Source organism: Penicillium manginii (assembly GCF_028828005.1).
Source record: "Penicillium manginii strain IBT 31320 chromosome Unknown utg000007l:1.0-2284322.0:1.0-2285126.0, whole genome shotgun sequence".
NCBI lineage: Eukaryota > Fungi > Ascomycota > Eurotiomycetes > Eurotiales > Aspergillaceae > Penicillium > Penicillium manginii.
The window spans coordinates 899,442-925,895 of NW_026643108.1; the positions used below are offsets into that span (position 1 = coordinate 899,442).

The 26,454-nt window shown below is 47.7% G+C and overlaps 10 protein-coding genes across 10 annotated transcripts; 6 read left to right on the forward strand and 4 right to left on the reverse strand.

Moving 5' to 3' along the window:
- Window positions 1-205: 205 nt before the first annotated feature.
- Window positions 206-976, forward strand: N7533_010256 (uncharacterized protein; the record flags this gene model as incomplete). Its single annotated transcript, XM_057106906.1, has 1 exon — window positions 206-976. One exon carries the CDS (start codon window positions 206-208, stop codon window positions 974-976), a length of 771 nt encoding a protein of 256 aa, XP_056956123.1.
- Window positions 977-1,320: 344 nt separating this feature from the next.
- Window positions 1,321-2,499, reverse strand: N7533_010257 (gelsolin family protein; the record flags this gene model as incomplete). Its single annotated transcript, XM_057106907.1, has 1 exon — window positions 1,321-2,499. One exon carries the CDS (start codon window positions 2,497-2,499, stop codon window positions 1,321-1,323), a length of 1,179 nt encoding a protein of 392 aa, XP_056956124.1.
- A 1,471-nt stretch (window positions 2,500-3,970) lies between these two features.
- On the forward strand, window positions 3,971-6,292 carry N7533_010258 (IQ calmodulin-binding motif protein; the record flags this gene model as incomplete). The annotated part of the gene is made up of 7 exons (XM_057106908.1): window positions 3,971-4,354; window positions 4,421-4,726; window positions 4,775-4,848; window positions 4,900-5,336; window positions 5,392-5,523; window positions 5,576-5,968; window positions 6,018-6,292. 7 exons carry the CDS (start codon window positions 3,971-3,973, stop codon window positions 6,290-6,292), a joined length of 2,001 nt encoding a protein of 666 aa, XP_056956125.1.
- Window positions 6,293-8,440: 2,148 nt separating this feature from the next.
- N7533_010259 (uncharacterized protein) lies at window positions 8,441-9,896 on the forward strand (the record flags this gene model as incomplete). Its single annotated transcript, XM_057106909.1, has 3 exons — window positions 8,441-8,693; window positions 8,747-9,021; window positions 9,072-9,896. The coding sequence occupies 3 exons, from the start codon at window positions 8,441-8,443 to the stop codon at window positions 9,894-9,896; spliced, it is 1,353 nt and encodes a 450-aa protein (XP_056956126.1).
- A 21-nt stretch (window positions 9,897-9,917) lies between these two features.
- On the reverse strand, window positions 9,918-10,756 carry N7533_010260 (SDR family NAD(P)-dependent oxidoreductase; the record flags this gene model as incomplete). The annotated part of the gene is made up of 2 exons (XM_057106910.1): window positions 9,918-10,405; window positions 10,462-10,756. 2 exons carry the CDS (start codon window positions 10,754-10,756, stop codon window positions 9,918-9,920), a joined length of 783 nt encoding a protein of 260 aa, XP_056956127.1.
- A 483-nt stretch (window positions 10,757-11,239) lies between these two features.
- Window positions 11,240-12,398, reverse strand: N7533_010261 (SGNH/GDSL hydrolase family protein; the record flags this gene model as incomplete). Its single annotated transcript, XM_057106911.1, has 4 exons — window positions 11,240-11,271; window positions 11,327-11,853; window positions 11,908-11,999; window positions 12,069-12,398. 4 exons carry the CDS (start codon window positions 12,396-12,398, stop codon window positions 11,240-11,242), a joined length of 981 nt encoding a protein of 326 aa, XP_056956128.1.
- Window positions 12,399-14,694: 2,296 nt separating this feature from the next.
- Window positions 14,695-15,876, forward strand: N7533_010262 (zinc finger MYND domain-containing protein; the record flags this gene model as incomplete). Its single annotated transcript, XM_057106912.1, has 2 exons — window positions 14,695-15,022; window positions 15,080-15,876. The coding sequence occupies 2 exons, from the start codon at window positions 14,695-14,697 to the stop codon at window positions 15,874-15,876; spliced, it is 1,125 nt and encodes a 374-aa protein (XP_056956129.1).
- Window positions 15,877-15,941: 65 nt separating this feature from the next.
- On the reverse strand, window positions 15,942-17,099 carry N7533_010263 (Short-chain dehydrogenase/reductase SDR; the record flags this gene model as incomplete). Its single annotated transcript, XM_057106913.1, has 3 exons — window positions 15,942-16,065; window positions 16,134-16,197; window positions 16,277-17,099. The coding sequence occupies 3 exons, from the start codon at window positions 17,097-17,099 to the stop codon at window positions 15,942-15,944; spliced, it is 1,011 nt and encodes a 336-aa protein (XP_056956130.1).
- Window positions 17,100-18,218: 1,119 nt separating this feature from the next.
- On the forward strand, window positions 18,219-20,005 carry N7533_010264 (fungal specific transcription factor domain-containing protein; the record flags this gene model as incomplete). Its single annotated transcript, XM_057106914.1, has 3 exons — window positions 18,219-18,447; window positions 18,666-19,900; window positions 19,955-20,005. The coding sequence occupies 3 exons, from the start codon at window positions 18,219-18,221 to the stop codon at window positions 20,003-20,005; spliced, it is 1,515 nt and encodes a 504-aa protein (XP_056956131.1).
- Window positions 20,006-23,258: 3,253 nt separating this feature from the next.
- N7533_010265 (uncharacterized protein) lies at window positions 23,259-26,432 on the forward strand (the record flags this gene model as incomplete). Its single annotated transcript, XM_057106915.1, has 3 exons — window positions 23,259-24,234; window positions 24,290-25,094; window positions 25,469-26,432. The coding sequence occupies 3 exons, from the start codon at window positions 23,259-23,261 to the stop codon at window positions 26,430-26,432; spliced, it is 2,745 nt and encodes a 914-aa protein (XP_056956132.1).
- Between the last annotated feature and the right edge of the window lie 22 nt (window positions 26,433-26,454).

Genomic DNA, 26,454 nt, shown 5'->3' on the forward strand with positions numbered 1-26,454 from the left:
TACTATTAATGAAAACTCCAACAGGAATAAACCGAGCAGAGTGAAAACTTTGTAATGGAATTTTGGATTTCTAATAGAGATATCCTATTACCAAGCTACCGGACGAGCGGACGAATTGGTCCGGACTTTAGCATAGTATAAAGGCCAGTGTCGAGGTTATCTATCGCATGCTACAGATACAGCAAAAAAAATTCAATCACTCACAATGGCCACCAACAGACTCGTGAACAAAAATATCCTCCTGTTAGGTGGAACTTCTGGCATTGGTTTTGCAACCGCCGAAGCCGCATTGGCCAACGGAGCCAACATCACCATCAGCTCTTCTTCGGAAGAGAAAGTGGCAAGAGCACTTAAGCGTCTGCGCGAAAGCAACCCAAATCGATCTTCTGCTATCCGTACCTACGTTGCTGATCTCAGTATCAAAGAAAAGCTGGACACGACAGTCGAAGCCCTCCTCAAATTTACTGCGGAGATCTCTCCTATAGATCACATTGTCTTCACTGCTGGAAACATTCCGCCTCTTGCTTCGTTACCGGAGGCTTCTTTTTCCGATCTTGAAGCCTTCATGACCGTCCGAGTTTATGGGGCTATAGCCGTCGGCAAACATGCTTTGAAATACATGGCTTTCGGCAAAGAATCCTCTATTACTTTAACGAGTGGAACCCAAGCTCGAAAGCCATCTCACTGGCTTCCACCTGTTGTTGCTGGATCCGTTGAGGGTCTCATGAAAGGACTAGCAGTGACACTATCGCCTGTGCGAGTCAATGTTGTCTCACCTGGGCGTATAATAACGGAGCTCTTGGACCGCATTCCGAAGGAGATGCTCAAACAACAGTCAGAAAAGGCTAAAGATTTGTCCCTCACCAAGGATGTTGGATATCCTGCTGACACTGCCGAAGCTTATTTGTATCTGATGAAGGATTATTTCGCTACGGGGTCGGTGGTCACCACTAATGGTGGAGTTTTATTAGTCTAGTGCTAATAACGGAACCAGCGAGGTAGAGTCCTTGGAAGCAATACTACCGAGATGGAAGAAAAAGCTATTTTCCATTCCCCGATTCTTGTCTAGGTGGTGAGCATTACTAGCTGATCTATTTCAATGTGTCTACTTCTTGAGCATAGTGGTACTAGTAGTAACTTGGGGTCTACATCGCTGCGATCAACTCAGGCTGCCGCCGTGCTCCGAGTTCTTTCTCATCAAAGAATTAATGCCGAGCAAGAGATTGATTCTTTGCTTTCAACTTGAAGGTTTTTGGTTCGATTCTATGGATAAAAAGACATATCGTCCAATTTGTTCATTCATATTTACAGTGAAGCTACCTAGACTTCAATTGTTTTCAAAAAGGCAGGGCTTTCGTAGCCGTCAACCACCTTAGAGATAGGCGTATAGTAAGCCTCGGAGTTCTCCTGGCTTTCCTGAAGCCGGCGAATATATGCTTGAGCAACCTTGAGCCATACGGCTTTCTCTCTTGCACTGGCGCCAGAGCCTTGCCAAACCCATACTCTGGTGTTTGTGTCATAGAGAAAGACATCGTTACTATCCAGATCCGACCTGCGGACTTTCTCCCCGTCTTTGACGATATCAAACGTAAGCTGACCCGAGCCATCACTAAGCCGGAAAAGCTTCTTCGGAGAGTCACTGCGCTCAGCGTCTTGCTTCTGGAAACGACCGGGCCGAGGGCAATGGAATGTTCGCTCAAAGACGTCCTTGCCGCCGAGAAGATCAACGAAAATCTTGGATCTCGACTCGTGCTGCGAAATGATTTCGAGATCGCGATGGAGGTTGATTGTCAGATCATTCACAACCTGAGCTGCCTTTGCCTTTTCCATAGGGCTGCAGTCCTTGCCCTGCCAAACAAACAGCTTCTCCTTCTCGCCTTTATCTAGAACGAACACATCTTTATCATCGAGAGACTCCCAAGTGGGCTCCACTTCGTGCACGATGATTGTGCGAGATGTAGGGCCCTTCTTGAAGATACGCAGCAGGGTTGTGATTTCCTTCGGCTCCTCAGGCTCAACATGAGTAAACCCGCTTCGAACTCCACCCTTTCTGATTTGATAGTGGGTGAAGAGCGCAAGGAACTCGTCAGAGGGATGCGCTTGGACTTCACGGTGCTGGGTAGCCGCGCCGTGGAGAAACTCATCCAATTCAACCGTCTTGTAAGCCGCCGTTCCAGCCTCGTCCTGTGTAGTCTTGCTTCCGAGCCAGAAGAAGATATCATGCCCAAGCTTATTGTCGCCGACCTTGTACGAGTGTAGGACGATGAAGCTGTCGCCGTCGTAAAATTGACCAGTCTTCTCCTTGGGCCATGGAATGACTTCAAAATTCTCGATACGCCAGACATGAAGGCCTGGCTCTTGGCCTAGACCTTGCCACGCAGGTTCGGTCACAGCGGAATTGTACTTGACGCGGTGGTCAAGGTCGCTTCCGATAAGCTCGACATTGCTGTCTTTGATATCGTATTCTTTGAGGTGGACGAGTCCTTCGTGGGGCGGCATTTTGTATATGTGTGTGCGATTGAGGAGGGAGAGGAGGTTGTTGGAGGAGTGAGGTTTATTGCCTTGTGCTTGATGTATGTATGCGGAATGCAAAGGTGAATTGCCGCGGAGCTGAGGCTCACCCCCGCGGTTTGTGGCTGTGTAGCCACAATCAGCCACTCTACGTCATTCCTAATTTTAGAAACTTGGCCTATAATGTACATATCCTTATGCATTTGAGTCTACAGAACAAAGGAAGAATACGCTATATGGAACGACATTAGCGCCCCCGAGCAAAAGCAGTGTTCTCCTGAAGTGGAGACAAAATATGTCTGTACTTTGTATCCGGAATGCTTGAATTGTGGTCGGTATCCCAAGAATTGGAGAGAATCGGGAACGTCATTTAGCCTACAAAGAATAGGAAGTAGAATGGAGTCTGATTTTTGAAAAAAGATCAACGCAGTAAAAGAGCAAATTAGATAATTGATGGCGGGGAAGCGACTAGACCGCGAACAGAAAGTATACAGTGGTCGTTGAGTATAGGAAATCGCAGTATCGAGAAAAAAAAGATGGTGTTTTGACGTTGTCTTCTGACACGACGCACTCACATGTAATTGAAGTAAGCTTAGCCGAGACATCATGGGAATATTAAAATCAATTCCCCGAAAGAGATTATTTGTGCGAGGCTAGGTAGGTGGTATTATTTGTAATTTGGCCCAGCCATGAAGGGCATAGCTGCAAGCCCGAGAGACGAAGCCATTTTGAGAGCGTCCGTTAGAGAACTTTGCTAGGAGGTCAAGGCAGACTAATCCCCGCAATTGATAAAGCTTTATGTTCATGGTGCAAATCCTTCCTCGTTTGCCATGAACAAGCATTGCTAAGCTTTGCTGGTGATTCCACGTCATCTGGAACGCCTTGCAAGGCTAGTGTGGGACTGACGTAGATGCAGATACCCCACATCTTGTTGCACGCATCTCTCAAACCTGCAGCCAGCTCAGCCCGTTGAACGCCAACAAAGATATGTCTTGTTTTTATGCCACGCTAATTAATTCGAATTACTTTGACCCCAACATTTTGCGCACGGCCGTACGTAGAGACATGGCTTCTTTTGAGCGCTAGAGGCTGTCCAGGCTTGATACTACTTTCCATGATTATTGATATTCAAAGAAATGAAGCCGGATAGACAGAAGTAATGACGATTATAAGATAGTTCCTGTTATATCGTGGTAGAAGGGAGGCAAACAAGGGTTGATGCGGGTGACGTCACTTGGCTTGGTAACATGGTAGGGCTGAGGAACAAGGCACAAAATGGGATTGGTTATATTTCATAAAACATCTCGAAAGCTGCCAGTCTAGGCATCAGCATTATCTTCGATCGGATTCGATAGAAAACTCAGCTAGTGAGGGTCCCAAGTAATTTCCAAAGTTGAGCTTTGCGTGCCTGGGGTCTTGAGGACTCCAAATCATTTCCTACGTCATCCATTGCCCCGTCATGGACAAAATAATCATTGAGATGGGCGGTAGTCCGCAATTTCTCAGTGGATACATTCTTCCAAGTGCGATCACTTCCATTTTTCTAGTAGCTGCACTTACCTTTTTCTTTTGGCAATCACCAACGGAGTCAAATCAATTTCGCATCAACATGGAGTCCAATGCGACTGTAACTTCAGAACTAGCTAAGGATCCGAATCAGAGAGCCTCATCAGTCTTTAAGAGTATATGCCGTGATCACCACCATATCTCGAATGGCACGAAACAAGACTCCTCAAACCCAACGCAGGAAAGTGACGAGGGGTCTCACGAATCAAGTACATTCGAAAAGGCGCGAGCCCATGGAAAATGGGGCACAGCAGAGCCCAGTGAGATATTTCTTCGAGTGAGTATCATGACTATTAAGACAATTCTACGACAAAGACACCCTAACTCGATTTTCTCAAACCAGGTATACCATGATGCTCTGACCGCGGTTGAAAAGAAGCCCGAAACTGGAGTCGTGTCCCCTTCCCTGCTAGGAAGTACCGGAATAGTCCCTCTCACAATCGTTTCGCCTCTACCTGATCTTTGCCGCCACCTCGGAAATTGCATTGCAAGAGCTGAGCATGAGGTTTTCCTTGGCACAAACTTTTGGATACATTCTGGTGCCTCCACCCTAGTTACCAATGGAATTCGTGAGCTTTCGAAACGAGCAGGCGAACGTGGACAAAAGGTTGTGATGAAGATGGTGTATGATAGGGGAGACCCTCGTCAGGTTAGTGTTATTGCGGTGTTATCGAAGTGAGAGTACTAACGTTCGCAGTTGTGGGATAACCGATTAAGCGTCCACGAAGACAACTACACCAGCGATCAAGTTAACCTCCCACACCCCAACGAGTGAGTTTTCCACAATGAACCCATCATTTTCGCTGCTGACATCTTTCTCAGAATTCCCAATGTTGATCTCCAGGTGATCAACTTCCATCGCCCATTACTGGGCACTTTTCATGCCAAGTTTACCGTTATAGACCGTCGCATTGCCCTTTTACAAAGCAGCAATATCCAAGATAACGATAACCTCGAGATGCTTACCCACATCGAGGGTCCAATCGTTGATTCATTTTATGACACGGCTTTGCTATCATGGGGCAAGCCACTCGACCCGCCTTTTCCTTCTTTGAGCTCGCCGGCCTCAAATGCGCCAATTCCTTCTCATGCAAAAGAGGAGAAGGAATACCCCGAGAAAAACCTGCAAGATCTACCAGAGCATACGACAGAGTCTCAGCACTACGATGATAACCTCGACCTTGAGGCGCAGAGGGTGAACCACAGCATTGCACCTCGTGGAGATGAGACACCGACTCAAGCAGTGACGCGACATTTGAGTATGTGAAATTGAAATCCTGAAACTACCATGAGTATCAAAATTGACTATTTCAGACACAACTATCCAGCCTGACACAACTGGTGATGCACCTGACACTGACCAAGATCCGAGAATGAAACTTTACTCCATCTTGCCTCGCCATGATCCTGTACCCATGGCCCTTGTGAATCGGTATTCATACGGATGTGAGCGATCTACATGACAGCAATAATCATCAGCAAGCTAACGAGAAAACAGCTCCAAATCATGAAAGCCATAACACCCCACAGAACAATGCCTGGATCTCCGCAATTAATAATGCGAAGCACTCCATATTGATTCAAACCCCGAACATGAACGCTGAGCCACTTCTTGAGCCACTTCTAAATGCCGCTCGCAGGGGCGTGATAGTCTCCTGTTATTTGTGCCTGGGCTACAATGACGCAGGCGAACTTCTTCCATTCCAAAATGGTACCAACGAAATGATTGCAAATCGACTATACAACGCTCTTGAATCAGAAGACGAAAAGAGCCGTTTGCGCATTTGCTACTACGTGGGGAAGGATCAAACGCGCCCCATCCACAACTCTTTCAAGAAGCGAAGCTGTCATATTAAATTGATGATAGTTGATGAGCAAATCGCCATTCAAGGTATGCTGACACAATTTGGAAGTGTATGCAACTTCTAACAGTTATTTAGGAAACGGAAATCTAGATACACAGTCGTTCTACCACAGCCAAGAGGTAAATGTATTGATCGACTCGAGCTTGATCTGCAAATCTTGGTTGGAACAAATTCATGGAAATCAAAATACACACAAGTATGGCGCAGCAAGTACGAAGGATGGCTGCTGGCATGACCCTGAGACTGGAAAGATCCCAGATGGCTCGGTGGGTACAAACCCAGGGAAGTTTGGCTGGGCCAAAGGAGCTGTCGGGGCAATCAAACGCGTGCGAGGCGTTGGTGGGTTCTAATGTATATGCTGGCCTTCATATTATCGGTATCTTAGCCATACTTCTAAAGTTCATTGGAAAAATCAACATATTTGTTTATCGGATTTCCTTAGCTGAGTAGGCTCAGTGCATTACTTCCATGACTTGGTCCTGGAAAAGCTGATCGAGGAGTGACTGAAAGGTATTAATTGTATTACAAATTTCCACAACGCAGGTTTTGAGCCAAATTAAAGCTATCACTCTCGGCTACGACACGGCTCGCAAGAGACCGGTGGACGATTTCGTATCTCATTTTACGAAAAGAAAAATAATGAATAAAAGTATATGAATAAAACCAAACCCAACTGAGATGAAATTGGGGATCATCAATGTAAGATAACTTCGAGTTTTGAACCCACATCCGTCAAGGTACCTAGGTATGACTTGAACTTGAAGGTGTGGATCCCGGAGGCGTCCAAACCGCTAGGCTGCCACCCTTCCGTGGCTAGATAGCTTTGCTCCCTTCTCTCTGTATAACATCGTCACTTTTAGCAGTAACATAAACAATTGAGCGAATTGGAAGCGCGCAGGATTGTGGTCGATATCACATGACTGCATATACCCCAGTCACATGATATAAAACTTTCAACGACCCGAATTCCGGCTTGCATCCAAAGCTCAACGATTCCGGGCCCAAAGAAATCGTTAAAATTCTAAAAATACTCTATCCTAAGCTTAGACGTATCTCAAGTAAAAACCCGGAAAATTAGATTGAAATAATCCATTATTGCTGAAGGAAGCCTTGGGAAGCCTTGGAATCTAGAACTCTCGCCCCGACTCCGAATCTCCACCGTTCGGTTTCAAAAAACAGCAAGTCGGCCGTCATGAATCCAGAAATCCAGACCCTTTCATCAAAGCGGCGATGATAGCTCAGTTGGGAGAGCGCACGACTGAAGAACAACTTCAATCAGCTGTTACAAGCAAATCGTGAGGTCGCTGGTTCGATCCCGGCTCGTCGCATTTTTTTACGTTTTTTAGTTCTCCTACCAGTTATTTGGCAGTTATCCATACATTAGGGTCATTAGCGAGAGGTAGCTGTGTTTTTTTACCACCTTGGTAGGGCCACATCAAACCTGTAGACAGTTGAAATGTATTTTTAACCCATTTTCGAATTTTCACCTACCCAACCCCAACTTAGACCTCAGGAGAAGTGGTAGTACCCAAGGCCTAACTAAGTTGGAATGGTAACTTACTTCTAGTAGTTTATATAATATACATGATACCAGAGATTTAGAGTACTTCATATTACTACTACCACACCGACTCGGACGTTCAAGCCCTGGATTTTGAAGGTTGAGCCCAGGTGCCCAGATATTTGACCAACAATATATATAGGTACCTTCCGACGCTGGAATGGGAATTATATAGTACTAGTACTAGTAGTAAATCACATTCTACTAACTTGAAATTGATACATTGTTTCATTGGGCAGACTTCAACTCGAAGTTGTAGAATTGGTACTTACTAGTTACTACTATTAGTTAGTAGCCTCCAATCTATGACATACCAGTAGTAGTGTTTCACCTGGGCACCTCATCCTACTAGTACCGACTGGTAGGTAGTAGAGACCATGTGTTGCGGATGACTTAAAAAGTCGCGTTTTGACACCGATTACTGCCCAGGTGTCGAGAGTCAAAGGCTATCATACCAAATACAATTCCTCTCAAAGTTTATTTCAATCCGAGTCCGTTGTCTATGCTGCCACCCATCCAACCAAGCCCTCACTGCTGAGATACCGAAGGCGCAATCTGAAATTGATAGCAGCAAGGTGGCCCTCCGATGCACATCGTGATACGGGATTCTTGATCGTAGTACTTTATGATGGCTGGAATGTACCCCTTGATTCCTTTGTAATTTGTCTACCTAGTTCCCTTTGATGGGGCCTTAGGCGCAATAGGGTCGGATATGGGGGAATTGACAGATGTACGTGGCGTGTTGAAGATGTAGGGGATGAGTCTTACTGGGTAGTAAACTGCTGGAGTCCTTTTAGCCCCCAATAGTATCATGTCTCGGCGTAGAAATCCTACCGTGCTACGTATTCTAATTTCGGTTTAGCGCAAACCATTGGCTTTCTTCCATCTGACCTCAACCACTGGCATAATTTGCTGCCCATCCTCGACCTATAGAAACATGGCTCACATGGATGACTTGATATTTGTCACAGCTTCGAATCCCGATCGCTTTCGCGATAAAGACATCCAGCGCACCGTTCGAAAGCGCGTAATGCGCGATATCGGCAAGACGCGACGAAAAAGCAAACACACCCCTGCAGTGACTTTTGTCTGGCAACAATACACACTGCCGGAATCACCAAGTTCATGTCTCGGCTCAAATCCTTTCCCCGTAGAGATAGACCATCGGGGGCTGGAATTGATTCATTTCAGTACGTGACTCCTCTCCCGTTTCTGATTGATGTCTAACTTTGAGCCATCACAGTGAATGCGGAGGCAGAATACAATTACCGACCTTTTCGGAAGATTTGGTTCTCAATGGCGCTGAGTGATGAGAGTGCTTTTATTCTCTGCAAGGCCAATGCTGCCATGTTTCTAGAAGAGGCTCAACACCCTGATAAATTTCGCTATGAAACTTGCCAAGAGACTTTGACTTATTACGGCCAGTGTGTGAGACAAGTTACTGAAAGATTGTCGAATCCACAGGAGCGTACTAGTGAGGGCATCATTACCTGTATCTTGGGATTGATCTGTCATGATGTATGTTCTTCGCACTCACCGACTCGGCTCTCTCTGACGCTTTTGTCTAGCTATACGTTGGTACCTTGGATCGTTGGGCATACCATATCGAGGGACTGGCTCAGGTTATCAAAATCCGAGGAGGCTTTCATGGTCTCGACGAAAGAGTCCAACTTTTTGCTTCGTGGTTTGATGTCTTAGGGTCAGTGGTTAAGGATTCCCTGCCGAATTTACCTACTTCTTCGGCCTACTTAGATCGCCTGGTCGAAGATGCCAGAACCCCAAAACCATTTGAATATCTCTTTGATGAGCTCGAAGGGTCGTCTGGCGAATTTGAATCTCCCGTCGCGATACTCCGGAGAGTCCGAGTACTGGCGGAGTACATCAACGGTCGATGCAGCCAACCGGGATTCTGGAACGCCGAAGACGATATGAGCCCCCTTCAAGTTCTTGCACCAATCACGCATGATCTACTCTCACTGCCTCGGGTGGATGAGCTGGCATCAGACGAGTTTGAAATCGTCCGTGAGACCATGCGACTTGCTCTGCTTATCCTTCTCTGCAGATTGAAAGCAACTTATGGATTTAGTGCAGTTGAAATGACTACTCTGCAGAATAAATTCATTCGCTTTGTTGGTAATACCAAGGTTATCCATGAAAGTCTTTTATTTCAACGCCTGCAGTTATGGGCTCTCGTCACAGTCACTATGCTCAACCCTAGCGGGCCGGGGCGAGACCTCCTTATTGGGAAGATATTTTTGTGCGTGAGATCACTGGGCTTACCAGATGGTCAAAGTACAATCGAAGCTGCTCGGGATATTATATGGATTGAAATTATTTCAAAGGATACAGTTGGACAACTCGTACATGATATCGACTCGGGTGCGCATGATTGACTGACTACATGCTGGACCCCATCAACCACCGGTGATACCACCACTGACAGAGATGATCTGCCCCGTAATCCACCTGCTCTTCTCGGAAACAAGAAGTAGCACCGCATCGGCAATATCATCCGTCGTCCCAACTCTCTCCTCCGCTCTCGTCATCGGCACAAGCATACCGTGAATCTTATCAGCAACCTCTTTTGGCAAGGCGTCCGTTCCAACCGGGCCAGGTGACACAGTGTTGACGGTAATCCCATGACCACGGCCAAGCTCCATGGCCAACGAGTATGTCAGAGCATCTTGGGCAGCCTTTGCAGCACCGTATATGGCAGTGGGCGCCATGCCCAGCTTCGATGCAATTGATCCGATATTGATCACACGACCTCCACGTGGCATATAAGGGACGGCAGCTTGCAGCAGAAAAATTGGCGCGTAAACTGTGGAGGAGAAGATGGCGTCGAGAGAATCACGAGTTGCTTGGAGGGCTCCGTGGGGTGCGCCTCCGGCTGCGTTGTTGACTGAACAATAGACAAATATTAGTCTCTGCGATATGATAGAAAAAGGGGAAACTGACCAATAATATCGATATTATCGACGTTTAAAGATGCACGTGTCTCGTCAACGAGGCTCTTTGCGCCTTCTGCCGTTGATACATCTGCTTGGACGACAATTGCCTTGCCACCCATGTCACGAATTGCCTTGACTACACCGACTGCTCGTGGTGCAGTAGTATCAGAGACGTGATTGATGACCACAAGGGCCCCATTGCGAGCGAGTGTAGTTGCAATACGGGCACCAATCCCGGTCTCTTTTCCCGAGCCAGTGATGATGGCAACTTTGCCGTGGAGTTCGAGGGTATCCGGCGTCATTGCGAGGAGAGAGAATAGGGGTGGAAAATGAGAAAGAGAGAATTGTAATTGTAGAATCTAGATTGAGGAATCAGGCTGGATTTATGGCTCTATTTATACAGCAATTCTTGTTCTTCTTTCCATTCCTTTTGCAAATGTTCATCCTTCACAGATCATTGACCCGAATATCCTTACCCGATTCAGAAAACGGTGTTCCTTAGCTGCATCTCGACCCACAACCACGAGATGGCCAATTACTGATCGCCTGATTGCGAAACGGCGCCTACTCAAACAAGACTAGTTTGATGTTGTTAGGGTGATGGAAAATGACGCGTCGAATTTATCTCTGTGAAGTGCTTCAATGCAATTTATCAGCTTGATGAGGCTATTAATTGGTACGCTTGTGGTTATGTTTACAGCGGGCTGATTGTTTATTGTATGGATGTAAAATTCATTCTAATAGTTCTGCGCTAATTTCAAATCGTAGAGGGTATATCGATGTGTTTATGTGTATAATGTGGAAAAGCCAATATAAACTATGGCAGCAATTAGTATCGCAGTTCGCATAAAGTAGGGCAGATCTTGACACACCTGTGAAAGCCTGCAAGGCCAATATCCAGACATTGAGTTTGACGGATGGTGGCTGGCCATTATTCCGGCTCTCCACCGATGGCTGAGCCGGGGCGGAATAGGCGGGGAGGTGAGGGTCGGTCGTGTTGTCGTCAAGTTTCTTCATGTTGAACATGGTGGATGTGTAGTTGAAGTTCTGGAGCATGCCCTCACTCTGCGCGGTCTGGAAAGCCGCCCACCACACCGATGCCATCTTCTCGTAAGCGGCATCATCCGGGTGAACCCTATCAACGAGCTCGTCGACCTTGATAAAATGGCTCATGTCGGCGAGAACGATCCTGTTGTTCCTTGCGCGGCGATAAGCGACGAGGTTGCGAATTTGCTCGTTGATGGATTCGACCTGTTCGGGTTTTCTCCCATTCGGGAGGAGGGTCGATAGAATGATAGTTGTTCCTTCGATGCTATCGAAAAGCTTCTCAACGAGGATATTCATTCGAGTACCGGCGGAGTAGATGCGGTGGTTTTGAAGCGCATCGTTTGTACCAACGCTAGCCGATTTGTTAGCATGTGTCAGTGGGGACAAGAGTAAATGATCAACATACTTGATAAGGATGAGATTCGGTCGTTGGGCAAAGTCCTTCTCTGCCTTTGGCAGCATTTGATCTATCCTGAAGCCGACATGGCCTTCATTGAACTGGATCGAAGTCAGTATCAAGTCACTACCCCGCCGGACAGGGGGGGGGGGGCTGGCGCAGGGACTCACATTGTCGCGCATCGTGCCCGCTCGTCGAGTTCCGACCATTTCAACCGGCCATCCTTCAAAGCGGAGTTGTCGTCGAATCCACTCTCTGTAGCCGTTGCCATCTGTGGATTTGTATCCAAAAGTAATCGAAGCGCCGAGGGGTAGGACCCTGAGGAGGAATTTCCCATTGTCGGCCTGCGAGGTGGTCGAGGTGGTCGAAATAACATTGGCTCTGGTATCAAGTAATTCATCGGGTGTCGCAAGAGCCCGAACAAGAGTGAAAGGTGATAGTAATGACAGCCATAATAGACAAACCTGGACAACCCAGTGGATGGGCGCCGGCTGCCTCATGGCGAATCGAATGCAGGGAAGTTGTCGCGTGAGAAGATAATCGCATACAAAGCGGGCGAGACGACAATCTTAACTTAAAACCAGATAGCCACAGCTCGAGACTAAAATAATTGGGGAGGTAATCAACTTGCCTTGAGTAGTTAGCCAGACCAACGGTACGGAGTACAACGATCCACCGGGAAATCAGGCGAGACCTTTCAGGAGTGAAACACTGCCCGCTTCGATGCAAGAAAAAAAAGAAAAAAGGATCGATTTGCCCAACTAAGCCTCTCTCTAAAATTACCGCGTGCCGGAAAAGGATGGTATGATAGGACGTAGAAATCACGAGCGTGGGCATATCTTGGTTGATTCCACCGAGTTGCACTGCGCTAGTTTCCGTGGCGACGTTTACTATTCTCAACCTGGTTTAGTACGGTCGGCGACCCCCCAATTTGATTTCTAGCATTTGTAGTGGTCTGCAAATTTCTTTCGGTAACAGTAAGCTAAAGTGTATCTACAAGTTGCTCATTGTGACTTCAAAGAAGGATTTGTTTGCCATTCCAAAGGATTGCTTCAGGGGCGAGGCTCCGAATGGCACAGCCTAATCAAAGCACCAACACCTAACACTAGCTCAAATCAGAAAATCAATTTTGGGGCCAGGCACCACAATTTGCAAATCTTATTCTAGATACGCTTTTACCAGGCTGCTGGCTTGAATCCGTACCGTACCGCACCGCACCGCACAGCCATGAAGCTATTTTCTCCCTGTGCGATGGGGCCGGGTCGAGGCTACAACTTTACCAAAAGACCCTTGTTTTCGGTACTCCTCCGTCCTCCGTGAGGGTCCTACGTGAGGGTCCTCCGTAGCAAAGGTGAGAGAAAGTTTGGGGGAAAATTTTGCCGTCTCGGCTTCGCCCGAGACCTTCGAGCTTGACCGCGCCCCCAACTAGCAAGCATTAGCCCGGGGCTAACTGAAAACCCCCCCTGTGGAAAATCAGCGCGACCGACGAGACTTTGAGAATCGTTGGATCATGCATGCACGACTAGTAGACGATAAGCACTAAAAGGAAGGAGATACATCTGTACTCTGTACGGACCCTGACCAGGTGACCCGCCAGAAATATTCTGCCTACAATTCGCAGCTAAAATGTCTGAGAATGTTACATACATCGAGGCGGTTTGCCTTCGCGTGGGACTGTCACGGTAAAGCTTATGCACGCAGGAATGTGGATCAGTGGGTATCCCCAAGGGTATCATCCATTGCTAAGCGTGGCCCCAAGGAGGTATTCTTAGACTAGGGTGTAAGCGATTTGGACCCTGTGCCGAGTTCCTTTCACGACATGCGACAAATAGACGGACCTGGACGCTAGAGACCCTGAAGATGGGTGGCAAACAACCTCTCGCTGCCTCCTTGAGGCCCAATTTCGTACTGCAAAGTACAATCGGAAGAATTTTCACTCTCTTTTGGGGGCCAGGCCGAGCTCTAGAGCATTTATTGAGCCGTGGAAAAATATCGTGGGGGGGTCTACTATCAAGTAACTGGATCCGTCTGCCATATATGGGTATCCTCTTAGGCATCGGTCCGTTATTATTGTCAGTACAGTCACGGTGTAGATAACTTTTGTGATCAAAAATATTGGTGAACCACGAGCAGTGATACCATTGACCATATACAACCGCATGTGCAAGTAATAATTTATTGCGACTATGCATTCATTCTTGCCAGTGGAAAAAGAAAAGGAAAGAAAAACAGAAATTCAAGTTCGCGACTGGCAAGATGAGCCTCTTTCTTCATTCCCCCTCACTCTTCACTCGATCTCAAAAGATCTCAGCTTCCCCACATTTTTAGTTGATTTTGCGACCACAGGGTGATTATGTCAAGGGTAATGCTACTGCCACTATAGTTTTTTGTTATTTCGACTACAATATACTCATGTCATCTTTTCTTGGTCATGTAAGCCAATTGTTTGCCCTCGTTTGCCCTGGTCACCTGATCCAGTCAAGAATACAATACTTAATACAATCTCAAAATTCCATCTTCATTCTCTCTAAAAGTGCTTAGATTCTACTAATTAAAAGTTTCTTACTTTTTCTGCATTTTATCCCATTTTTGGGATTATTATCGGCTGAAAAGGTGTTACAACCAACAAGGTGCAGTTGTAAGGGATAACCATTCTGTGGTCGTAATAAGGAAAAGTGTGGTTGTCCCCACCAAATTTTCACCGCTCAAAACAGTCACTGTCAACAACCAAGCAACAAGACAATACTCGCCATCTGACATCCATAGTCTGCCAGTTCATCACTTGATCAAAAAACCATGCAGGCTCCACCCGAGGCTCATGATAATTCCTCAGAGCCGAAACTTGATGACGGTTGTGCTCTGACAGGGTGCGATAAAGCAGAAGAGCTACAGCGTTGCAGTGCTTGTAAAATATTCTTCTATTGCACTCGCGAACATCAAGTTAAGGACAGGCCCAAACACAAATCTACCTGCACTGGCATCAGAAAAGCAAGGGATAATCTTGAGAAGCAAAGGCAGGCTCTCATCGACCAGCCCGATTTCAGAAATGACAACCCCTTCGAGAACCATGTTGGGCGTTTTTGGAAATTGCGTGAAACGCGGCCCTTCATGATGGCGCTGAGCAGTGAGTCTCTTTGAAATGTCATTGCCTTTCTTGATTACTTATGTTCCTTAAAATTAGAATTGGCCCAAGCTTTCCAAAACAGTAATTATCGGCCTGCACTCGAAGCCGAGCTCGAGGTCTGCATGGAATTACTGAGATTATGCCCAGGAGACAACATGGGTGTGCGCGAAACTGTACCTCCGTTGTTTATACGTCTCAATAAGGACCAAGAATGTTATGATTTCGTGAAGTGGTGGGCCACAACAGCAAAGGAAGGAGACTACGACTGGAGCACACATGATCGTTACCTCGATATCAAAAATGCGGACATATTCGAGCCTTGCAATTTCATCAATGAAAAGTCCCTCTGTGGCTCATTATCTCTCCACGCTTGTATGATGATCTTGAAAATCAAAGTCGTGGTGGATTTGATCAAACTACGAGCCACCCAGAATCAAATTGAGGAGATGAGCGCCAAATTTTGTTCCGAGACCGGTCCACCACCTGAGGAGCTATTTTTGGGAATCAAAAAGGAAAAATGCAGAAGTTCGGCTACTCTTGCGCGTCCCGAGCTCTTTTTAGAGCCGAACCTTACGCCGAAAATCAATGCGCTAAGGAAACAGATCGACTCATTATCGGAATCTATTGATCGACAGAACAAGCACTACATCCCTGCGCTACTTGGCCCCGACATGGAGCTTGGCCCAATTACGATGTTCCAAATGGGCAGCCCGGAAGAAATGCGAATGGCTTTGCAGCATACTTGGTATGCCTGGATGGAATCATTCGGTACACTCGATTACCTGGTTTTGCAACGTGCAGGGGAACTTGATGAACATTTCGATCCTGATGCTGATATGAAGGATTCTTATTGAGTGCTTTTCGCCCGTTTTCTAGAAAACATGTATTCATGCTGAATCTGGAAAATACGCAAAAGAATCTACTCATTCAAGCCAAAGGCAACCGTTGTCCCTGGTGAAATTTTCTCTATCTTTCCAATAAGCTCTTTGAAAAATGCTTTCTCGATAGTTGTGCCGTTCTGGCTGGTGACGATACACGAGGGGCTATGAGGTAATTAGTAAGGTCATGCGGTTATGGGCGCCAGAAATCCTTGCTAGTAGTTGGTACATACCGTTTGATTTGACAATTGTCAATATACTGCCCAGAGCTTTCAGGGCCCGATAATATCCCATGAACTAGAGTGGGGAAATGGCAATTAGCTTTGATGTGATGGGATACGATCTACCTCGGGCAAGAGAACACTTATCAACATACCTAAAGCTCGGCTGCCCATTTCCGTGCTACGAGCAATGAATCGTTCACCAACTCGCACGCCGAAACTTTCATTCTCGCGCATCAACTGTGACTTGCACCAGCTGGGGTTTGGTGCATTCAAAATGACCAAAGGCTCTTCTTTGCATAGCCGGTCGGCCAATGCCCTCACTCCAAAAAGCACCAGCAATTTCGACAAAGGATACCGCAACCCCATTTGTGCGGTTCTCTCATCGTTAAGACGAGAGAATATGTCCGACGTGCCATCACCTTCGATCTCACTTAACGGAGCGATATAATGAAGAGCCGAGTTGACAATGCTAACGCGAGTATTCTTCGAATATCGTTGCGCTGATTCCCGCAATTTCGGAATAAGCAGTATAACAAGCAAGAAAGTACTGACAACATTGACAGTAATTGTCCTTTCATTGTCTTCTACCATCTCAAAGGTCTCAGTCGCGAGGCCAGCATTGGCAAGAAGAGCATCGAGGCGCGGGAGAGTTTTCGCACGCGCGGCAAAATTCTTGACCGAAGTATAGCTGTCCATGTCCAGCTCCCAGACCTCAATTGTGCTTGGATCCCGACCAGTCAATTGCAAAAGTTCCAGTCTTGCAGCTTCTCCTTTTTTCATGTTGCGGACAGCCATGATAAGTCGATGCACGCCGAGGCGCAGAAAATGGCGACTGGCCTCGAATCCTAGCCCTTGGTTTGATCCGGTCACAACAATAGTCTCTTGAGAAAGGTCTCCTTCGGGAATGGGTAATTTCACGAACATGCAAGAGGCCATGCTCGAGGACAGACCTTCTATAGAGGAGAGTACTGCCATTGCAGATGAAAAAAAATCTTGGGAATGGGAGTAAAATAATTGTAAGACAGAGCCAGTTTTCGATGGGAGAACTGTAATATCATCAGAAATAGTTGAATGGGACCAAGATCCTTCTTTTTATACGTAGGGAGATTGATTCATTTCTCAAAGCTATGATAGGCGAGGGACGTAGACTTAATCGGGGCTATTACATCCGCTCCGGATCCATGCATTGGGGGGAAAACTCACCCCAGATACTGATTTTGATTTGAGATTGCCAGATACTCTTATTGGTATGAAGGTTAAAATTACTACAAATAATCAGCAACAAGTATTCAGAAATTAAGAGAAATGCCCGCCCGAATGCCAAACAGGGGGGCTCTATTCTCCTATATCAACTATCCGTAACAAGGACACACTTTCTTACGACAATAACTTGCTGGTTATTTTAGAACCATTATACTGATAATTGTTCAAGTCGCTTTCAGATAGATATCTTTGACGTAGTCTGGTAGGTGCTTTCAATTTCTAGCGATTCCATTGACTCTGTTGGTCCTGTGGCGGAGTTATCCATAAAATCCGGCGATTTCTCGGGTTTATTAAATCCGCCCCCGCCTCACCCTCGCCCGACGGATTTACCAAAACCAACTTTGGAACAATGACCTGAGTTCTTTCTCCATGGACAAAATTGAGAAACGAAATCGCCCACCGGTCTCTTGCGAGCCGTGTCGTAACCGAAAGTAATGAATCAGGCCCAAACCCTTGCTCCAGGCAACATCTGATACGCGCCCTAGATTGAAATGCAACCGCCAGTCGCCTTGTGATACCTGCATCAGGAGGAAATGCGCGTCGACTTGTTATTATGCTGCAAATGCCGACCGTAACAGAAATTTGCCTGCGCGAAACGGCAATCTGAACGATAGACTCAGAAATATTGAACACCTGGTGTCTTCTTTGATAGGGAAACGCCCCGATGAGTTGACGCCTTCAGATCATCTATCGATTTCAACTGCAAAGCCACCTGGTCATCTAACTGAGCCCACGGAGCCAACTATTACGGATCACCCACCCAGGAAGGAAACTTTGAGGGTCTTGTATGATCTGAATGGTGACGCAATCTACACTGATCCAAGTCACTGGATGTCAATCTTGCAAGAGATCAAATTTGTGCGAGAGAGTTTGCCTTCTCCGGAATCTAACGCACTTGATGGGACCCTCCATTTTGATGACGGTCCTGATTTTGATATTAATCTGAACATGGGTCCAGGTGCTAGATTTAGTATCTCCGACGCGTTAACATCTCTTCCGACGCAGCCTGTCTGTGACATGCTACTGTCCAAATATTTCAACTCTCGTTACATGGTCTTGGGTGAGTGGCCGAGCTCCTTTTGACTGACGCCCACTCATGTGCAATAATTTAGGAATTGTGCATTATGGCAAGTTCCGCAAGGAGGCAAGTTGAAGGATCTTGTATTCAGAATTGCGAGATGTTGACCTACTAGTACTAGTACGAGGATTTTTGGAAGCACCCCCAGGGGGCATCTTTTTGCTGGCTTGCCCAGCTCCTTTCTATACTGAGCGTCGCAGTGACTTGCTATGACAAAGCAAGCCCAGCCAATGACTCAACCCTGGGTCGACCTTCGGCGATCCTCTTACAGCAAACTACCGCCCGGTGTTTGATATCTGGAGGATATGGAACTGCAAAAGAATACTCGATTGAGGCTTTGTTTCTCTATCTACAAAGCAAGTTCATGAATGAGTCTAGCTCTACCACACAACTATGGCTGGAGCTAGGAACCATCATCAGACTCGCACTTCGGATGGGGTATCATCGCGACCCTGATGGACTTCCAAGTATCTCTGTTTTTGAAGGAGAGATGCGAAGGCGTGTGTGGCTCAACATATTCCAAATCGATGCTCTGGTTTCATTCCAGATGGGGCTTCCGAGCATGTTGCCCGCTGAATACTGCGATACAAAACCCCCAGGAAACTTTCACGATACAGACCTTTCGACCGATATGGACCACCTTTCAAATCCCCGGAGTCTTGAAGAGGCAACTCCATTGAGATATGGCATTGTCAAGTGCAGAATTATGAGCGTCTTTAAGAAAATTGTCAGACACACACAGCCTCTTTCATCGCCAGAGTACATCACCACGCTTGCTCTTGATAAGGAGATGAAAAATGCCTACGAGGGAATTCCTGATGTTCTGAAGCGAAGAAATATATCGGACTCCTTCATCGACGCTTCGGATATCATTATGGAGCGGTGCACATTGGAACTACTCTACCTCAAGGGCATCGTTGTCCTTCACCGACGATACATTCGACATGAACCTCATAGCCTCCAGTTCGAGCCCTCACGTCGATTCTGTTTGGAAGCAGCGCTAGAAATCCTCGCCCGTCAGGCCGATATCTACAAAGCGACCCTTTTCGGAGGGCGTCTCCACGAGGAAGCCTATATGGTGACCACCTTGACAGAGCATGATTTCCTTTTGGCTGCAATGGTCGTCTGCTTAGATCTCTCGGTGCAGATGGAGTCAGAGATACCTGAGATCTCGAATATCGAGGGGATTGAAAGCTTTACAGGGAAGAAATACCATGCCCTTCAGATGTCACAGCAAATATGGGCAGCGAAAAGAGGTTCGCCATCGCAGTCAGATATCGCTTCTATGACACTAGACTTGATGATTAGAAAGGTAACGGAGAGACAAGCGAGCGTTCGAAATTCGATTTCCCTCGGCAAGGACCCGTGGATGGGGGCTGGGCTGCCTTATATTCAAATGGAAGGAATGATTGATGGCTCCGAGGCTATAGACTGGGTAAGTCGTTGCTACATTGTGGAAATTTGGAACACAACTACTAATATCGTTCAGTCGCTCCTGGATCAGCTTTTCCAGAACCAAGTTACGGAAGCAATGCAATGAGTTGAGATCCTTACCATTCCAAGTTTTCTTTAGATCAACCTTTTCGACGTAGGGACGGGGTTTTGTGAATGGCTTCAACTTCCATACGATGAAGCGGCTCTCAAGTTGTGATCATCACAAATCTGCATTTACCCAGACTAAAAAAAGGTTTGGGGTATATTAATCAGAAATGAAATATTTTGACCTTGTAATATCTCTAATGCACAGTAGAATTCACATAGTACACACTGGGTATCTCTACTAGTACCCAAGGTACTGACATACTAGTACTAACCGCCCTTATGCTCCAGGGCTGTCACCCTGGACTCAGACGCCCGGGCGGTTCTATGTAAACTTGAACTGACCCGATCACCGACTGGCTCAATTGAAGCTTGGGGTTTGCCATTTCAGAACTCGAATAGATGTGCAACTTCCGGGATGCCAATCTAGGAGTCAATTTCGAGTTGTCTAATCGAACCTACAAGCTAATCTAACCGCCGCGTAAATTTGCGCGACATATTTCCGAATCTTGGTTGAAAGAATCATCGATTTGTTCTAGACAAGTCATCGAGGCCTCAACAGCCAGTTACTATGATTCCTTCGATCGGACCTCATCACAAAAAAAGATAAAAGCCCGGGAGTCGATCCTACAGAGACTGCCACGTAAACGCCATGCTATTGGGAGTGTGGAGTGCAGAATCGTCAAGAAGTTCCATTGCTTCTGGAACTTCTCAATGGGCGTTCGAGACTAAGTAGAAATGACGGTCCGCAATTTAAAATATTTTCGTCGAGATCGATTAAGCTCATGGATGATCTAGATCTCGGGTCCTAGATCGATTTCCTGGGGAGGTCTCGTCACACCATTAGGCCTGGACCGAATTTCAAATCGGTCTAGAAGCTGAACTCGTCAGAGAACCAAAACTTCAACGAGACCTGACCCCCCTGCTGGGAATTCGGTCAAGGGTCTTGGGGTTGATGGTCAGGGTTGGGAGATCAGGGCCTGGCGGGGCGGGCAGGATGCGTCGTCAGACGACCAAAGGTGCAGAAATCTCGACTCGGACTGTTGTCAGCAGGGTAGTTTGGTCGATATTTCCATCTTGACGGCATGTACGGGGTACATAGGGCGTGGTTCGCCGCAGTTCTGTGTTCCGATTATTAACAAATATCTCGGTATAGGTGATATTTTTTCACTATTGAAATCTGGGACCCTGGACAATCGGGATAAGATATTATCAGTAAATAGTGTCCAAACTACAGACGGTAGACAGTGGGATAATGACTGCAGTGGAGGCAAAAACGTGCCGGAAACCCTATTGTGGATACCGACCCAGGAACCAAACCCAAACCAAGGGCCATCTGATTCCTACAAAGCCGAGACTCGGCATCGGGAATCGATGGCCAGGGAGAATGACCCGCAGTTGGCAAGATCAGGAAGGAGGAATTCCGAGTCTAATGTACAGAGTACGGTGTACAGTGTGTACACCGATGGGCAACAAGCAACTCGATGATCGCCTGACTATTGGCGGCTCACAACGCCACACATGGTGAGATGATGGGGGGCTATTTTTAATTGAGTTAGATCAACTCCGTAGTTTACATTGTAGTGTACATTGTACACCGAACTCCATACCCAGGGTGTATCAGTGAGGCGCAGACAGTAAAACGCAGTAGGGGTGACGATTAAGCTCAGCCTCAGAATGGCTTTGCTTTGCTGTGGGAGTCTTCGAGTCTCAGCCCTAGGTGATCGTTGCTAAAAAGGGGGATTGAAGCCGGAAATCACCCAAGTTTAGCCAAGTTTAACTCTGGAACAAAGTTCTGATCTCGGTCGATCCACTCTTTGGGCCGAGGCCAGGGCCGGGTATAATTTATACCGGAATACGAACTGCGCATTGGAATCGCCACTGTGAGGGCGAGTGCCAGAAAAGCAGAATTGGAACCGATGAGGCATTGAGGGAGGCGAGGTCGGCATAGCATAGCGCTAGTAGGTGTGAATTATTCCATGTGTACTCCGTACTCCGTAGTTTATTCGGGATGAGTCCAAGATTGAAATTGAAGCTGGGACCGAGACTAGCCAGATTGGGTAGTTCGCCGATTAGTCAGTCGTCTCATCTTATCCCGAAATTAAACCAAACTAGACGAGACCAGACCAAGCTCGATTGACATTTCCTTCGAGAAAAAGCTTATTGCAGATGGGAAGAATAGCAGCGGCCAAGTTCCGGACTTCTGCCGATAGCGAAACAGTGTCGGTTTGATCTTCACACAGAAAACTTCTGCTACTGGTTAACTAGTAACAATGGTCACGAGATGCTGGTCAGTAAATAGTACCTAGTTATCCCATATAGTAGTATTTACTAGTAGTATTTTTGGGGTCGAATTGATAGTATCTTCGTACTGGATTCAATGTTAATTATGCTCATAGAAGTATCTCTAGACCCTAATTATCAGGGTCCTTTCAAAGTAGAGTGCAAGTACTAACTACAGGGAGGCACTCTACTTGGTACGAGATGCCGGTGGCCGGTGCCAAGATCTCGGAGGCCCAGTTGTTTCGGGAGCATCCACAGTGCTAGTGCTAGTACGGAGTGTAGTATACGGAGTAACTGGTTTCTAGTTATGCACGGAGGATGTAATCTATGGATCCGTATACCCCCCTGCTCAACGAGGAATGCCGTTGGAGGTGCGACCACTAAGGATCGGGGAGAAGCATTCCTCAGTAGCCAGGGGGAGCAGAAAGAGTGCATACTAGTAGATGGAGGAGGCTATGGCGATATGGTAAATATTGCTATCACAGTTACCTTAAGGTACCCTCCAGGGCTGTCAATAGTACTAGGAAAACTTGAAGTATCATGATAAGAATACTAAGAATAAGAATATAACACCGTACGGATACACGGAATACATAAATACGATACATACCAATTTGGCACAGCCGGCCCGATTATATCAGCGGGGAGGAAATCCTCCACTCCTATTGGCTGTGACAAAGGCAGGTTAGTCGCTCCGGCGGGCCACGCAATCCTTTCTCGAACTGAACCGCTCTCCCTCCTTTCTCACCTCTCAAGATCCACTGCTTGAACCGTTCTTTATTATTATCTAGGACCCCCATCTAGACCACTGTTTCGCTCTTTTTCTTTTCTCTCGTTTTTTTCTATACCCATACCCATATTTATACCAGCCTTATATCCCCATTTCGCTGTCCAGGGCACAAGGGTCTCGATCTCGATCTCGACACCATCACTGCTACACTACCATCACCCATCACCCATCACCACACATCATGGCTACTCTCGCAGAACATCCCATGCAGCCGACTATGAACGCCGCCTATGACCAAGATCTCGACTCCTTCATCAACTTCGATCAACTCGCCTACACATCCGCCGACCCCGCCCGCCCCAAGGTCGCCCTTGCCAGCCAACCCTCGGTCGCTGGGACCGACTTCAGCACAAGCGACGCTCGCAGCGCCAGTTTCGCCTCCAGCGGTCAATCTCCCATGGCCTTCCAAGCCCCTAGTCATCACTATGAAGAACACCGCCAGCAAACTGGTTTACCCCCTGGCGCCCTGGCCATGACCTACAACCAACAGGTAAACCACATGGGTTTCGGAAACGCCAATCCCGGCTATCCCATGAACGCCGAAATGTTCCCACAACAGATGAAGCGCGAGGACGCCCCATTCGATTTCAACACAGCCCCTGCCCGTAACCCATCTGAGATGGAGATCGAGTCCGACGGCATGACCAACACCCCTTACTACTTCCCCAACAACGCGAACAAGAACCAATACATCGATCCCAACGCGCTCGGCGGCCATGAGCTGGCTCAGGCTGGTCCTTCCACTCAGGTCGGTCGTATGTACCCTGGTATGCATCAGCAGCAGGCTGCGATGGCCAAGGCGGCGGCTCAGCAACAGAAGCAACACGAGATGGTGCACCAGCAAGTGCCTCAGCGCCGCGTGGAAGAGAGCCCCAGCGCCCCGTCCCATCGTGGTTCCCGTCAACCCGATCCCGTTGTTGAGGAGCGCATCTCCCAACTTCTTCACCAGATGCGCCAAAATGCCATCGCCAACGGCGAGGCGTCCCCGTCCCCGTCTTCCGGCATGCCTCATATGGCCAAGGCCAAGAAGGACGAGGCTGATATGGATGAGGATGAGCGTCTGCTCGCCAGTGAGGAGGGAAAGAAGCTGAGCAGCAAGGAGCGTCGCCAATTGCGGAACAAGGTGTCCGCTCGTGCATTCCGCTCTCGTCGCAAGGGTAAGCCGCTGCGTATGATCCTTGTCTATCTTGAATATCTACTAACCTTGTACAGAGTACATCGGTCAGCTTGAGAGCGAAATTGCCTCCCGCACCAACGAGGCCCATGACCTCCGCATGCAAAACCGTGCCCTCTATGAGGAGAATGCCCGCCTGAACGACCTCGCCCGCATGCTCCTGGGTTCGCCCCATTTCTCCTCTTTCCTGAGCGACATGCCCGAGGCCGTCGCCCCCCAGGTTCAAGCTCAGCAGGCACAAGCCTCCCGTCCCCAGCAGCCTCAGCAGGCTCCTGTCCCCAAGGAGGCCGCCGCTCCTCGTCCTCAGGAGTTTCAGATGCAACAGAACCCCCAGGCCAACATCATGATGGTTCCCCAACAGGGTATGGATGCCTCCATGGCGATGAATAACGGTGGCTGGAACTCCGGTATCGACATGAACTTTGGCAACGCTTCTGTCTTTGCTGTTCTCGAAGTTCCCCAAGGCCCTACTCTTGACGCTGAGGTTTTGTCTGGCAAGTCCTCCTCCCCGATCGATCTCTCCGAGGGATCCCCCAAGAACGAGGCCCCTGCTCTCGACCGCCCCGAGCAGTCGACCGAGAAGTCTGATATCGGTGTTGCCAACCCCGATATCGAGATTGACGAGTCCGACCCCGCCTTTGCTCTCTTCCTTGATTCCCCTTCTGTCGCTATTTCTTCCGACGTCCCTGCCTTCGACGGTGTTCAATCCGAGAAGGCTTCTCAATTTGAGCTGGTGGTGGACTCTACCGAAGTCAGTGCCTCGGCCAAGAGTCGATTCAACTCTCTCTGCCAAAATATGGAAGCCGCCTTCCAACGAGTGTCCTCTGTCACTTCTCATCTTCAGTGATTCCCCTCTCTAGCATTTTTTCTTTGTATATCTGTCTTTTTGTCCTGGCATCATATGTTTGACTATACAATGTCTGTCATCATTCTATTTTACTTTAGCTACATCCTGCGAGTGGTCGGTCTCTTTTGTCAGATGTCCCTCGGGAGTTTTACGGCGCTCGTTAATTTTATGTATCTCCTGGTTGGGTCTCTGGGTGGAAATTTAGTAGCGATTACTGGGCGTCGAAGGATCAGCGATACTCAAAATTGATTCATTATGATTATATTTTCACTTCTCAAATCCCTGTAATCAGAATAAACACAATTGAAGTGCTCCAAGGCTACTAGTAGTACCCTGATACTCGATAATACTCAATAATAACAACTTGAAGGTACCTGCTAATCGCTCGACCTCCGCCTCCGCCTCCGCCCGCCAAAAAAAAAAGTCGTCCAACGTTGAGTCAACCTACACTTCTTCACCCCTCCACCTCCCTCTCATGTCGTCTCTCCCCTTTCGCTCCCACTGAATCTCCACCCACAGCCAAATTGGCTTCTCTACAGACCAGCGGTACTTTCTTTACCGCGGCTTCTGGCGCACTCTCGCGTGCATTTCCTCGACCGGCCATCGCGACCTCCGTCCGCGTCGCCGCATTTCAAACTAAGACATACCCCAAAAGTCGAAGTCGATCGGTATCCAAAGCTACACAGCGCAAAGTCGCTGCTCAAACTTCTCGTTTCAAGTCTTTCCCACGAAAAGAACCTCCCACCCTCTGCGAACAGCGACAACACAAGTTTCGAGGCCTCGACCAGAGAAACAACAACCAGAACAAACGACACATCGATCCGAACACGCCTATCGTCCCCACTAGTCGAGTTGGAAAGGCGGAATACCTCCTCTGTGAACCTTCCCTCCTCAAATTAGAAGAGCTTCCCCAGCCGTCCACCGCAATCCACCCAATGAAGTTCTACTGGCAGGCTTTGACGACCCCAACGGCCGACACCCCCGGCACGTTCCTCAATCTACACTTCCCCGAGAAGAGATACATTTTCGGACAGGTGTCAGAGGGAACCCAGCGAGCATGCGTTCAACGGGGAACAAAGCTTAGTGCCCACTTGAATCATCTTTTCCTGACAGGCCGCACGGAATGGGCGAACAATGGCGGTTTGATTGGTGTCATCTTGACTGTCGCAGATGCAAGTGCGTCAACCTACGGTTCCATAGAGACTGCTACGCGTGAAAAGATGGAGCGCGCAGCCGAACGCAAAGCCACGGAGGCGCCAGGAAGAAATCCGGGGCCGCTGAACCAAGCGATCCCACGGGCCTGTTCGATGCAGCCATTGACAGGACTCATCTGAATATTCACGGAGCGACCAACCT